Raw genomic sequence first — 15,439 nt, 5'->3', positions numbered from 1 at the left:
TTTTTTTTAACACTGTCTCATACATTTAGCTGCTTGGTATTGACTTGGTTTCTCAGAAGCTTTTCAAGAAAGGGGACGTATTCCATAATTAATACAACGTGAGTTGTATGAGTTGTTTTCACTCGAAGTGTTTAAGAAGTGAAGCTTGAAAAACAGTAATGTAAAGGGGTTTTTCCATTAGCAAATGAGAAAGTCTATGTAATTTCACTGGATGTAAGCCAAAGGATGTATGTATGTCCTGGAAGCAGGCAGTGTTGGAGGCTCTTTAGTTGTGCTACCTGGGCATGGTTAAATAGTGAAAAGAATACGGACTCTTGCATATGTGACACAAAAGCCAAGATAGCTTTGTCTCATAATCTTGTACTAAATATGCTGGTTGTTCTACAGCCTACTTTCCTAAGAGCAATTGCAACACTTACGTCTTGATAAAGTCTCTGGACTTACACACTTAGCAGCATGTGTTTACTTATCCATCCTGGATATGTCAGAAATATGATATTGCCTATGTTTCCCAGATAGTGAATTATGAAGTACTGTGAGGTTGTGTATGTAGAGATTGTTTGTTTGTTTTTTTTAATTTGTTGCAGGATGTTTAACGAGGAAGTACAACTCAAAATATGTCCAACTCTTCTCTTGTCTGGCAGGAGAGCTTCAGTGTCTTGGACTCTGGAATATACCGTGTTATTAGCCGAAGGGGCAGTCAGTCAGATGATGATTCGTGTTCTCTCCACAGTCAAACGTTCTCAGAAGATGAGAGACTTAAAGAATTTCATGCACACCAGGAGGATGAGCAGGTGGAACTTGGTAATGTTTTTTAATGCAAATGTGTTCTTCAGACGCAGTACTTATGTATTCTACAAGAATTTGATTGTTTTTCTCTATGCTTTTATTTTCCACTATCAAGTCATCCATTAGTCTTCTGATTTGATCAGTGGGAACAGTCATCCCTCCTTCTAGTCAAGCTTTTTCTTGAAACATTGGAATGTTGGCTCCACAGAATGGAGAACTTTAAAAGCAAACAAAAGGGAGAAAGAAAGCAAAAGGCACAGAGCATTTCCCAGACTAGAATTTCACACTTTTTTTTCCACCTCTGTGTGCAATTCAGCATAAATGCTGAGATTATCATAGCTGGCAATAAAGGTGTTGATTGAGTTTCGGATGAGATCTGTTTTCTGTCCCTATCTTTCCAGTAATTTCAGCTCCAGGAAATAGTTTGTTAATCTTGTCTCTGGGTTTCTTTCTTCAGAGTTAGCTGTAGGCTTAGGAGAGGAATGTTCTTAGCTTTCTTGCAGGATTTAATTTGTAAGAGGGATTGCCTGTTAGATACCTGTATGTTATTATGGGAATGATATAATAGTTAATAACTAACATTTAGACCATTCAGGAGCTTCTTTTCATTTCTTACCAAGTATCTGTCCCTGAATGAAAGGTCAAGTGAGACAATGTATGCTCTCTTCAAGGGAGGCATTCCAGTAAAAAGTCTGCCCTTAGCTGTTTGCAGAGTTGTTGTTCGAGAAGGGAGACAATTTAAGTGCTTTGCTGGGGAAAAAACCATGGTGGCTACAGAGGAAATAGGGCTTTTTACATCTCTGTTTGTCAGTAATGTAGTCCTACTGACTGGATTACCTGATGTTTGTAGCTTTTAGGTTTACGTTGGCCTTCTTAACTTTCATCACCATGAAAATGAGAAGTGAGAAAATATGCAGGAAACCCATCGTTTCTAATGTTAAAACTCTAAAATGAAGAGTTGTAGTTTTTGAACATTAGGAGTAAAAATTATTCTGTGTGTTCAACAAGTGATAGCAAATTTACTGATTATTTCAGGATATAAAGGTTCTAGATGCTTCTTGAAGTATATGTCCCTCATTTGGTATTTAAGGGAAGCGGACTTAATGAATAACTCTGTTCTCTTGCTGCAGTGATGCTGGTTTCCCTGGTCACATTTACGTAAAATATCATAAGCTTTTAGATTATTGACTTGCATGATGAACAAAGTGGCCTTTTAGGCACAATCAGTTACGATCTTTAGGCACTACTTAGAAAGGTTGTGAATTCTAATGGAATTTCTGTAACAGTATAGCATCTTTTTTTCTCAAGAGTGCAGGTAGTTCTGACTGTTGCAAAAGTGTTCTTTTTCTTCATTTTAATCACTTAAATGTGCAGCTTGTTTATAACAGGAAATGACTAATCAAAGCACATTGTAGATACCAGTAGGTGTATAAGAGTGAAAGGGAAATGATCAGTGGTTCTGTATTTCCTGTGATTCTGATCAAAAGTCAGAGTCTTTAGTTATGTATTGAAATCCCTTCAAATAGAAGAGTGATTTATACCATAGCCGTGGTTCATGGCGTTGATGTTCATTCCTTATTTAGCTTTTAGGAAATAGGACAATATGAGTAGATACATGTCACAATTTTCCTAACTGCTTAAATAACTACTGGTGTATTAAATCAAGTTTTTTGTCCTCTAAATGAACTGTAAGCCTATTTTTTGTGGCAGTAGTTTTCAAGCAGTTGACATAATCGCTTGCCTTGCTGTAGAGCCAAAAGACCATTAACAAAGCAGACCTGAAAGGTTCAAAGTCAGTAATAAAACATTTGTTGAGATCACATAGCATTTTTGTCTCCTTGGAATCCTCAACATGAAACACTAAAAAGTGTGACAGTATCTTATGTAATTTATCTAGTAAGGAAGTAGAGACTTGTGTTTGTTTCACTGTTTCATTTTTTGCCAGGCCTCTGTTTCATGTTTCCTTGTTTCAATTCCATTTGTTAGACAATGCATCTCATGCATCTGTGACGATTGAGGCTGACCGGAGTGAAACATTTCTCCCATTCAGTATTCCTTTATCATTTCGTTCCCCATCTCCTCTCGTCTCTCTCCAAGCTGTCAAAGAAAGGTAAAACTTGCAGGAAGTTCACTCATCCATTACATCTTTCCCTTTTCTGTCCTTTGAATTTGTAACATTGTCTGGTATAGTTCATATTCTGTTCTGTAAATTGTAGCATCTGATATGAAAGGCTTGAGATGCAGTCCAATTTGCTAAGCTACTTAATTGGTGTCAAGAAGAAAGCTTTAATTTGTGAAGAACTGCTGTAAACTTCAGTGGAGCTAAGATTTTGACCTTTAGACTTTTAAATGTTTAAGAGTGTTTAACATTGTCTTGTAAACTGTGCTTGTGGATTGCACTTGAAACAAATTTACTAAATGCTGCTTTGAAATTCAGCTTTGCTGGTACTTGTATTTCTGAAGAATCAGAAAAGGCTTCTTCTAGGCTGTTGTGGGCGGAAGTTAAAATTTGTAATTGATGCTAGATATTGTCAGAACACACTTGCAAAATATACTGTAGCCTTCCTCTCCTCACATAGGCACCTTTCAGTAAATCTAGTTAATTTCCCAAGCGTTCATGGAATAATGGCAGCTTATACTACCACAGCTTATACTGTGTCTGTTTTGTGTAGGAATCAATTTGCTTCTAAAACTCGTAATAAAATGGAAAGCAGATGGTGTTAAATACAGAACTTAAATAATTATTTTCAGATGTGTATGTTTCTTACTCAAAATGCTTCTGGTCCATAATGATGGGCTGACAAATTGCATACCTCTCCCTTGATTACTAGATACGTGATTTATATTCTTCAACAAAAGACTGTATCTGATATCAGTAGTAAGAAGATCTCAGAATAACTTTCGGATGTATGTGCACTGCTTTGAATTCTCTCAAAACCATGAGCAGTTCTTAAGAGATCAAGCACGAGCAATTACTGATAATATTTAGAACTGAATTTTCAAGTACCGGCTATATTCTGTTCATGATTTAAGCACTATCATATTTTACAGTTTCCCTGTAATTCTTCACGTACATTTAAAATCCAGTCTTCTGTTTGAAGCCTTTCTCTCTTATGCAGGAATGTCTAACTTCAGCTATTCCTTGGTATAATAAAAGATGCCACATTCTCTGGTGCGCAAGTAAAAGGGTTGGCTTGTTGGTTTTTTTTGTTTGTTTGTTTTTAATGTCCTAAGCCAGACAGAAAGCAAAAGGCTGAGTTCTCTTCTCAGCTCTTGGTGACCAGGTTTTCTTTGTGGCAGTGGTACAAATAATTGGATTTCTGTTTTCTTGTTGAGATTTCTCTTAACATATCTGAGTGGATAGGAACCGATGGCGTGAAAAGGATATTTTTAATGAGCTTTATAATCTGAAAAATTAACTCTGAGTGCTGTAAAACCATTTCTCACCACCAGAGGACCATAAGCTCCTAATGATGACTTATCAGCCTTACAGTGAAATGTAGCCAATTTGTTGATATACAAATGCACCTCAAAAATCTAAGTGCTAAATGTTAGTATGACTCTTCCTCAAGCAGCAAAACCTCCCAAGTCTTAAATATGGAACTGCAAATGAAGTATGAATTCTGAGCAGTTTCTCAGTGATTTTTTGATCCTTTTTCAAGAGTTCTTCAGGCTATAAAGATTTCTGAAATTATGGTTTGTCTAGAAAGAAATTGCTTGATTCTTTCAGGTGTGAACTTTCAGTTTCAAATGTTTGACCTTCTGACTTCTAGTGTTTCCAGCTTCGTACGCAAAACTACTGAAAAGATTGGCACACTTCATGTGAGTCCTGATAGTAGAGGGAAACAAGAGGCAAAGGATGACGAGCAGCAGCAGGAGGTGTCTGTTAATCCGGTAGCATCTCCACAGGAAGAGAAGGAGTAAGTGCAAAACCTCATTTTCTTAGCAGTTGTATTTGCTGGATGTTCTGAGGATAGCAAATCTAAAGAAAACCTACCTTTTGAGCAGAATGGGGAGCTTGCTATGTTTCCAACTGCTGTCATTACTCCAGTGGGTTTCACTGATTCTCCTGATTCCTTACCTTGAAGCTGATTCAGTCTATGAATGAGTCTGGATGTTGGAGGTGCAGTCTCCACAGAGCTGTGATGAGCAAGAATGCAGTGTATTCAGCAACTCTTAGGTAGTGGTTCTGTGATGCCCATCATAGGTATGGATACGAGTCCTGCAGTTTTATATCCTCTCTTTCCTGAGCAGAGACTAAATGCTTTTTTGCCCCGGAAAAACTTTTTTTTTTTAATTCTGTCTATAAAATGTCTACCTTACTTAATGTTTGTCCAATTAAAACAGGGCTACATTGTTTCATATTCAGGTGATATGCTAATTTCACCAAACTTTCATATGGTGACGCAATTGTGTTTTTATTTAGCATCATAAGAAATCAACTTAAGTTAGAGCAGAAGTTATAATAAAGGCCACAGACGTGTTATTTGTGGTTATTCTTCATGTCCAGCATGTTGATAACTCTTATTGAGCTTCTTTAGAAATAAATGTTTTATTTTCTTAATCATGAGATTAGATTTGTCAAGAGATGACATTAAGGAAAATCCTCTTGTTAATTATATATATACATCATTTAAGACTTTAATTAATGTGTTTTTCTAGATCAGAATTGCAGAACCACCAGCTTCCAGAGGAGGATCATCTAAAAGATCTTAAGGATGCAACAGCAAAAGCTATGTAAGCTAAGAAAAATTTAATGTCTAGATACATTGGGTTTTAGTAGAAAAATGACTTTTTAATTAGGTATGAAAGAATAATGTTGTAAATGTATTCTAATGTTACCTGTAATGCTTTTATTTTAGCAAATGATTTGTTTCCCCTATTTAAAACCAAGCAGAATGCTATAAGCTTGCTTAGGACAAAGGGATAACAGTGAAATAACTTTATCCTAACTGCAAGCAAATCAAAAATAAAAATGGTAAAAAGCATAGGAAAAAAATGAAGAACAACAAAAAACAACACTCAAACCCCATCACTAACAAACAAAAATCAATTCCAAAAGGAAGCTTGGGGAAGTAGTAATGACATGCTAACATCAAACATACATGGTGTGATTAGCCCAAATTCTATCTGATTCAATTGGAACCACAAGAACAGCAACTGGCTGTAAGTCAAGTTTTGGAGTATACTTAAGAGTTACACAAAACAGATAATATTTCACTTGTGACCTCTTACAGCTGTCAAGCAACTTAGCAGCTTTCTCTTCTACAGAGCCAAACTCCAGGATCCCCTGGTTTTGTTAGAACCACAGTGTATGAAAAGGGTTTTACAGGAGTGGCTTGTCTTTCTGGAAGAAAAATTTGGCAGCAAAGAGCATTCTGCTTCCTCTGTTGAGAAGAGCAAGACTATACGTGCTGAAGAACAGAGGGAAGTCCTGGAGGAAAACCTGCAAGGAAATCCAAATGGTGGAGACCTGGTAGGCAAAGAACTGGGTTGCATAGAGGAAGATTGCACTGAAAACAAAGATGAAAGCTGTGAAAGCCAAACCATGCATGAAAATAGTGCTGATTTGAAAGGACTTCTGGATGTCTGCTTTCAAGTGTCTCCTCCATGTGACCTAGAACCAGATGTTCACAAAGATCTGGTTGAGTTGACAACGCTGTGCTTTGAACTGTGTGTATTTTCGTGTGGAAATGGTGATGCAGAGGAAAGCTCTGATCAAAGTCTGCCCCCAGCAGCTTCGTGGACCTTTGCTTGTAGATTTATACAAAACTACTTCTTTCTTCTGGATTTAAAAAGAGTGAAGCGGTGTATTATAACCATGTATACAAGCAGCCCTAATGTATGGGAAACATACATTACAGGATTGAAAGGTAACTAATGAAGGCTTTATTACTAGTAAACTCAGAGCAGGGTTTTGTTTGGGAGGAAAAAGGGGGGAAAACCACTCAAAGATACATCCATTTGTTTCTGCAAATTCTCCTTCTGTGTTGTGGTGTGATACAGGGGAGGGGAAGGTTGATTGGTGGATGGAAGTTTTTGTTCTGTTTTGGGGTTGTTGCGTGTTTTTTCCCTCAAATTCTAAAAACTGTTGGCTCCTAGGAGCGACTGTTCCTGCCTTCTTTGCAATTCCGCTGAAACTACTTTTGAACCTTTAATTTAGATGGAGAGTTTGTTGGTTAAACACTGATATACTTTCAGAACAGCTCTATTTAAAACCAAGTATATATTCTTCAGCAAGCAGAAGAATGTAATTGGAATCAAATATAAACGGTAATAGGCAAAAGGAAGGAGATGAGGCTTCAGTGTTTGCACTGGCAATTGATGATTTGACTTGTAGAGTAACGTCATTAATGTGAAACAAAACTGAATGGTTCTATGCAAGTGAATGGCTTGTGATCACTTCAAACTTCTTTTTTCTGCAAAAATTCTTTAGTCTCATTAAATGAACACTTCCTGATAATGTTGGAAAACAGAACAATGTCTGTTGTCTGTATTCAGCTGCTTCTTTGTGTGTTTTCTTGTAAGAGTGAGGTAGTTTCAGCATTGATTTGGAACTAGCAGAGAATAGTCAAGGAACATAACATTTGATGATTGGTATCTTCTTCTGGGTTCCTGGAAACTAGTTCAATATTTGTATTTCTGTGAGAGCCCCAAAGGTGAAAGTGATGGATGCGTTCCTACTTTATCCTCAGTGGGACTTGTCTGTGGACTAATACCCATGTTCCATCAGAGTCATATTTGTGTTGAGCTCTGCTTTCTGTGACATCAGTGACCAAACTGGAGCGTGTGTGTTAAGGCAGAAGACATTGCCTGTAACACATGCATCTCATTTATTTCAGAGCTAACGTGTCACAGTCCAGTGACTTTGGCAATAGAAAATGAAGATATGTTGAAAATACTGAAACAGCTGCATGACTTCGGGCCTTGGGATGATAGCCCTCTGTTGCTGGCACATGCTCAAAGGTTTGTAGTTAAGTCTTCCTTTCCCTTATCCCTTAAATGAGAGCTTTTCACTTAACATTTTGTAGAGCATTCTGGGAATCTTTTTACAAAGATCACCTTTCAGTGCTATCTTGAATTTGAAAGATCTTTGCAAATCAATAATGTTACTGTTTGGCACTGAAAATTGTTCTTTTTTCTCCTCTCTCTCTCTCTGTAGACTTTATGAAAAATTTGGAGAAACAGCTCTTCGACCCTTGACCAAGTTCTACCCTTCTATTGTGCCTTCTGATATCAAGCAGCTTTGCAGGAATAATCCAGCTCACTTTTTAGCATATTTAGATAGCCTTTTGAAGTCAGTGCCAGAGGATACAAGGTAAAGGGAATGCAGAATGGTTTTTTGTTTGTTTTCAACTATTTCTGTATCTCTGATGTTCTCAAGCATTAGATGTCTATTCATTCTGCCAGATTTAGTTGCTTTCTCAAACTGGGTTTTGTTAGCTTAGGTGCTAATTTTGACAGAATTTTTATGAATAACACTTTGAATAGAATGGTTTTGTTTCTGTGCCTGCAGTTCAGTCTGCTGAGGCTAGACAGCGTATAAAAAGGGAGGAAAAAAGTGTGTGTGGGGGAGAAGGGAAATGCAACCTGTAACCCATCAGCTTGTTTTCCTGTGGTTCCCCTCAGTTCCTAGAACCAGAAAACATTGTAGATTTTTCCATATTTAATTTCATGTCATGGTCTTTTTGTCCACATGCAATTTTTCATGTCTCTGTATGGCCAGTGTACTTAAAAATAGTATTTTTCCTACGTGCTCTGTTTTCTAGGTCATCTCTCCTTAGATCTCTTCTGCAGCCAGAATCAGTACGACTGGATTGGTTGTGCTTGGCGGTTTCTCACGATGCACCACAAAGAGCAAACACTGTAGATGCAGAAGGAAATCCCAGGTAAATTAGGATTTGCCCAGGGTTCTGAGTGCAGCAGAAAACTGGTCTCTGGGCTTTTGGCTTAAGTTTTATATGAAAGTTAGGATGTCAGTAAATCCTTGGGGCATTTTGCATATTGCAGAGTTGAGCAGAAGCAACTAAAGGATTAAATAACGTTGTCCATAATGCTTTGCAGAATGACTGCTCTTACTGAAACACAGTGAGACACTGTGTCTCATTTGTTTCCCTTCTCTCATGTGATACATGATGTGATACATCTGATTTTCTTACAAAGAAAACAGAAGTTTTTGAAGAAAACATTAATGCATATAAACAGATTTTCTTATCTTCCAGGCCACGGTCGCATTTGTTTACGTGGGGATACAGCCAACTCATTCTGCTTCTGATTAAACTCCCAGCTGATTTTGTTACAAAAGAGAAGATGGCTGATGTTTGTAAATCACATGGGTGAGACAAGAAACTCCATAGTTATACTCTGACCCTGAAAAGATACAAATGAAAACCACCTGACTGCTCCTTCCACAAACACATTTGATTGAACAATGTTTCCTCTTTTGAGGATGAGTTTTAAGAGTCCAAATTGATGCACCAGGTACCCATTTTGGATAGTTGGTATTGCCTGTGTATGCTGCAGTGGGTAGTATTGCTGCTAGCATTCAGGAAATTCAGTTGCTTCCATCTTGGCTGATGTTTTAGGTGAATGCTTTACTATTGTTGACTGCAGTTCAGACTGAATATTTGATTCCTGGAAATCTTTATTCTCCTATTTAAGATTTTGGCCCGGATATCTTTTTCTCTGCCTGGAGCTGGATAGAAGAATAGAAGCCTTTACTAATATTGCTCATTTGGATGATTTGAGCCTGTTGAATGAAGAAGATGGTTAGTGAACCTTAAGCAGTATGAATGTTTTTCTGCGATATTGCATCTGCCCTTAGTCTTTACTGATTAAGTTTGTCACAACTGTTTTTTGTTTTTTTTAATAAGTGTTTTGGAAACAGTTCCACTAGCTGAGTGTACTGCAGCATATTTGAAAAACATAAATGGCTGTTATGCTGTTAAAGATGGACAAAACAATTATTTGCTTTTTGACTCAAAAAAAAACTTAAATAGTGAAGCATTGCAAAACTTAGCATGTAATTCAGCACTGAATTTTTACACAGTCAGTCAACAAGGCAGTACCCTTCTGTACGAGATTTCTTTACTTATAATGCTGATTTTCATACGTCTCCAAAGGGAGAACAGAATAGCTTACGTTCTTTTAAAGTACAGTCATGTTTAAAACAGTAGGCTTGTAACAAACTGTGCTTTGCAAGTAATGTAACAAACTCATTTTGCATCTAGGTTCGATTCCAGAGACCACAGAAGAATGGAAGTTTCTTCTGCATCTTGCACAAAATCACAGCAGTGCTTTCCACAACGATGGCCCACAGAATGGGGAAGCTGTCAGCAGCAATGGTAGCCCTAGCTGGCCAAATTGCATCACTGTGGAAAACGTGGCTCTCTTATTAGCCAAGGCCATTGGCCCAAATCGTGCCTTGCCTCTACTACAAGAGTGTGGCTTGATGCTAGAATCATCTGAAAGATTTACTGGTGTCTGTGAGATACTGAAAATTGCTGAGAAAAGGCAAAGGTAAGATGATGCATCAGTGGAAGATCTGTGTATGCACACCATTTATTTTAGATCTTCGTGCTTTAAACTTTGTAGTTAACAAAAAGATTAAAAAAAAAAACTTCACTCTTGTATTGAATTCTTGACTTTTAAACTCAGCTGAAAGTTTTTACTCTTAAGAACTGTGTGTTGTGCACTATAGGCACCTTAAAAGGGGGGAGAAGAGGGGAAGTAAGAAACTAGATATACATGAGGAAGATTCTCTGAAGATGTCTGTCTTGCTGAGCCCTGCTGCTTGCCTTCAAAGAAGGCATGCATGTTGCTATCACCTCTGAAATGTAATCGCATTTCTGATAAACTTTGTTTTAAAAAGCAGAAGTCTTGTTCTTTCTGTTGTTAGCTTTTTTTATACTGTTTAACTTTTCCTTTGCTTTTATTGCAGAGCCCTGATTCTGTCCATGTTGGACAAGTGTGACCGATTCTTGTGGTCTCAGCAAGCATAGAGATGGCTGGGAAAGCTTTGGGAACTGTAGAGATTGTATGTTAAAGTGCCTCTGAAACTCACAGGCTCTTAAAGAAGTGAGCTTCTCTCAAAAGATTTGATTGTATTGAGCCAGTGTCCATCTGGCAGGTTTCTGACTGGAAGCCATTCACAGTTCTTCCTTATTCCTTTGGAGATTAATTTTGCACTCTAGAACTTAAAACAATCCAGTGTCTATTTCAAAATTGAGCTGGTGTATTTCTGAGATGAAAATTTATTTTCTGAGTCTGTACAACTTTAGTGTTAAGATTATGAATCCCCCAAAATCAGGTTCTGATGTATAAAACTATTTTGTTGTTTGTTTGCAAACATGAGAAGCTGTTCCTAAGAAATATCTAAGCATGTCATTTTTTATTTTCCTGTAAATTGTGTTGATATTTTTCAGAATGGATAATAGTACTGATTGATAGCACTTAAATTAATTCACTGTTGAACTGTAAGATATTTCTAAATTGCCCACAACTGTTTGCAAAATATGTCTGTAGGTTTCAGCTGTGCTATTTCAATAAAACTCAGGACAACATTTTTCCCCAGTGCATTTTGACCTTTAGAAAGCAAGACCTCACCTTACATTAACCCTTAAAAAAAAGAAAAGAAACAGCCCTGAACATTTAGAGTATTGTTCAATTGATGCCAGCAAGCAGGAAGTCTTTCTGAATATCAGCTAGAATATGAATATGAAGGCTTATAAAATCATGGGTTTAATTTCACATCTACGGAACTATGGTTTGTATGAACATGGTTTCTGCACTAAATACATGTTTGAACAGATCTTGGTGTAGGTCACTGGTTTTGGCCCTTCTCTCTATCACATTCTCACTCTTTTAGCAGAAGGTTGCAGTGCCTAGTCAGCAGTTGATGTTTGCAAAGGACAGTTAAACAATAAATTAATGCATGCATTAGAACTAAGTTCTAATCCTTCAACATCCTTCATCCTTCAACATCAACATAACGTCAATAAATGATTTCAAAATATTTATGAAGATCTAGGAATAATCTTATGTATATTTGCAGTGCTTATACTGTTGGGAAATAATGCTTTTATTGTCATCAAGATAGGACTGTAGTAACACAGCTTTCAGACAGTCTGACTTTTTCATCTCAGTTGCAGGAAAGACTACTGTGAGGAGTTTGTTATTTCACTAAAAAGGATATGAAGCTACAGATAGAGAATTAGTAGCAGGCTTTCATCTCTTAATAACGTTCTTGAAGAGAAAAGGCATTGCTGAAAAAGAAAAGTTATAAAGTTTTCAGTTCTATGTTTTGATGTTGGAAACAGCCCAAATCCTTCTGTCAGAAACACACCACACCCTCATGTTACACTATAGTAAGACTGCTGGAATAGAACCCAGGCACTTGCAGCGTAGGGAGGTTAAATAGATAATGTCTGTGCCTGTTCTCCTACCTGCCAAGTGAATGTGCTGCTACCTCAGTGGCTTAACTGTTTCTTGCAGTGCGTCATATCTTCACCTGAGTGCTGTTGCTGCCCTTAACGTGGAATTTTGCTGAATTCATAACAATGAATTCATTGTTAAGTAATATTTCTGGACTTAACGGCTTTGCTTTATTCTGTGTACATTGTATACATAATCTCTTTCTTGCTTCTGTGAGGTTTTTGTACACTTGAGTAAATACTGGTGAGGGCTGGAGTGTAGTCTTTTTTTTCCTTTTCTTTTTTTTTAATTAAATCATAACTTTACATTCAAAATTTTTTGTTTTTTTCTTAAACCTTATGTTGGAGTATCATGCAGCTAATATAATGGGAAGCATTTGTTTAAATCTGGTGCCTGAAATCCTGATGACTTCAGTTAACTTGTCAATAAAGAAGGAGTTCATTCTTCATATTTTTCTTCATAGTTAAGCATGAAGGAAGTGTGATGTGAAATAGTTTCATGTCTAGAATTCAGTTTTACAGCACAATGCCATCACAGCACAAAGCTCCCTGAGGGGTCCCATCTACCAACTCTCATCAATCAGTCAAGCATACATCCCCCACAGTTTGAGCCTGTCTGCACTGAAGCATATGAGGGGAGGGGGACTGTGGTTCCTCTCTTGTTTTGCTGGCTGTTGGTAGCAGGGACCCTGAAGAAACAGAAATGAATAAGGGGGACTTTGCATAGAGCAACTTTAAGTAGAAGTCCTTAACCTGCCTCAAAATGCAACTTCACTGTTAGAATCATCGAAAACCTACTGGTAAATGAATTTTATTAAAGGTAAACATATTTATGTGTGCAATCTATATCTTACAAAACTAGGAAGCTTGCAATCGTTCTGCAAGCCTGACACCAATGCTAGCAAATATTGCGCAGAGCAGCATTTCAAAAAAGAAAAAAAAAAAGTGTATTTTTGTTTGAATAAGCTAAGATAAAGTCATCTTACTTCCCAGAATATAGAAAAACAGCATTTACTGCTGTGCCTGGGCTGGGAATTCACCTTACATTTCCCATTCAGAGGCTTATTGACAGATTGCAAAATAGCTAGGTTGCGAAATGACTGGATTTACAGATATTGAAAATTAAAGGCCAGTTTGAGGGATAGAGCTTCCAAATTATGCTTCTGTCTTAATTGTATCAGAACATCCAAAGTCAGAAGACACCCTTACGTAAGTTAAATGTATCTAGCATACAGACAGGAATATTCCACCCTTCTTTCCTCTCACTGGCAGCTTGCTCACATCTTTGTGGAAAGGTAGCAGTTGTTGGCTGGAGCTTGCTTCTATGGGCCAAGGGCTGTGACTGGGAAAGCAGGCCCAGAGGAGTTGGGAAAGCAGTGCTTTCTGGGCAGAGTCAAGAATAAGCAGTTTATAGTCTAAAGTTCCAGACCAGTTTGTATCTTCTTGCAGTTATCCTCATGTTTGTGCCACTTTGAAAAAACAGTAGTTTGATGAGAATGTGAAATATCAGATCAGATCTGAAAACCCAGAAATGCCTTTGTGCTCCAGAAAGTTCCTTAGGTCAGTTCCGTAGGCGCCTTCCAGGTCCTTGGACACAGTGACTTATGTTTTGCTGAGTTCTATCCAAGTTTAAAGGAATCATTTGCCAGTAGGGACTTGATTTAAATTAAAACTGAAGAGGAGACAGACTGGAGACTGGAGACAGCAGAGAAGGAACTTGGGCTGATAGGTGCTGAAGAGGATTTAAGTCATCTGTAGGATTTAAACAGAATTGTAATAAAACAGCACTGCAGTCCCTACAGTAGCTACGGTGTATTTTAGGTATGAGGTTCGTGGATGGCACAGGCAAGTCTGCCTCATGGCTTTTGCAAAGTTTTCTGCTGCATTGGGATATAGATTCTCTTCAGCTCAAGTGTTCTATTCAGAGGATATGTCCTTCTGCTCCAGGCCTGTCTCTGGAAAGTGTCTCTCACTCCTTTAAGTTTTCTTTGGAGTCAGAGATGTCCAAGGAGAAGAAGATAGTTGCTGGCATTCTATTAGCCCCGTTTGTTAATGCACCTCTTTTACCTCATGCTCCAGCACTTCAGCTCCAGCCACTTACTAAATGACAGAATTGTGAATGGGACAGCTACGCATCCTGTTCTGCACATTTAAAGAAACTCTGTAGTTGTTAAATCACATATGAGACTGTGTAAAGGGAGGCATTCTGCATGTTCTGTCCAGAGCCTTCTGCAGAGGAATTGTGTTGGTTGTTGAACAAGGGAGGCAGGCATCAAGCACTTTTTGACCTGGCGCAAACACAAGAGGAGGATATTGGGTACTCAAGGTGTCAACCATGCCAACAGGGCTTGATGGTTAATATGCTAATCTTAAAATTGAGCAGAGGTTTGGCTATATGGTTTTGAATTTCCCCTTCATTAAAACATTTGCTACTGTGTTACTCTCCTTCCTTTAGCCTGCTGGGACTCTACTGAGCCACCATAGAAGCAGGATGGCTTAGTGTTCCTTAACAGGAGTCTGTGGGAGCAAGCAAAGGAAGAATGAGCTTTCTCTGTGGTGGCATGAGAATGCACTATTTTAAAGTGCTGCCAGTAAGGATATAGGTGTACGCAGTGGAGTTATGTTCTGTCATCTTTGGGATCCGTCTTGTCACTCCAACACCTAGCAGTTCCTGCAGCATTTCTGGTAATGCCAATGACCACAATGTTGTGGTTTCATGCATTGGCTAGCTAAGGTCTGTGCTGCTCCCTTGTTCTGCATCCTCAGAAAGAATCACAGAACCACAGAATTGTAGGGGTTGGAAGGAACCTCTAGAGATCATTGAGACCAACCCCCCTGCCAAAGCAGGTTCCCTACACCAGGTCGCACAGGTAGGCGTCCAGGCGAGACTTGAATATCTCCAGAGAAGGAGACTCCACAACCTCCCTGGGCAGCCTGTTCCAGTGCTCCGTCACCCTCACCGTGAAGAAGTTCTTACGCACATTCGTGCGAAACTTCTTATGCTGCAGCTTATGTCCGTTTCCCCTCGTCCTGTCTCCACGTACCACTGAAAAGAGACTGGCCTCACCACTATGGCCGCCACACCTCAGATATTTATAAACCTGGATCAGGTCCCCTCTCAGTCGTCTTTTCTCAAGGCTAAACAGACCCAGTTCACTCAGCCTTTCTTCATAGGGGAGATGCTCCAGGCCCTTCACCATCTTTGTGGCCCTCCGCTG

General features: G+C 38.5%; 1 protein-coding gene across 1 annotated transcript; it reads left to right on the top strand.

Annotated features, from left to right (window-relative positions):
- Positions 1-602: 602 nt before the first annotated feature.
- HPS5 (HPS5 biogenesis of lysosomal organelles complex 2 subunit 2) lies at positions 603-11,354 on the top strand. The gene is made up of 12 exons (XM_010711072.2): positions 603-804; positions 2,776-2,899; positions 4,563-4,709; positions 5,452-5,526; positions 6,061-6,662; positions 7,632-7,755; positions 7,952-8,107; positions 8,559-8,678; positions 9,012-9,125; positions 9,451-9,557; positions 10,020-10,308; positions 10,730-11,354. Exons 1-12 carry the CDS (start codon positions 618-620, stop codon positions 10,788-10,790), a joined length of 2,106 nt encoding a protein of 701 aa, XP_010709374.1. The 5' UTR covers positions 603-617; the 3' UTR covers positions 10,791-11,354.
- The last annotated feature ends 4,085 nt before the right edge of the window (positions 11,355-15,439 follow it).

This window comes from Meleagris gallopavo, chromosome 5, assembly GCF_000146605.3.
Source record: "Meleagris gallopavo isolate NT-WF06-2002-E0010 breed Aviagen turkey brand Nicholas breeding stock chromosome 5, Turkey_5.1, whole genome shotgun sequence".
NCBI lineage: Eukaryota > Metazoa > Chordata > Aves > Galliformes > Phasianidae > Meleagris > Meleagris gallopavo.
Note: the sequence above shows the minus strand (reverse complement) of the source record. Positions and strands in the feature narration are given on the sequence as shown.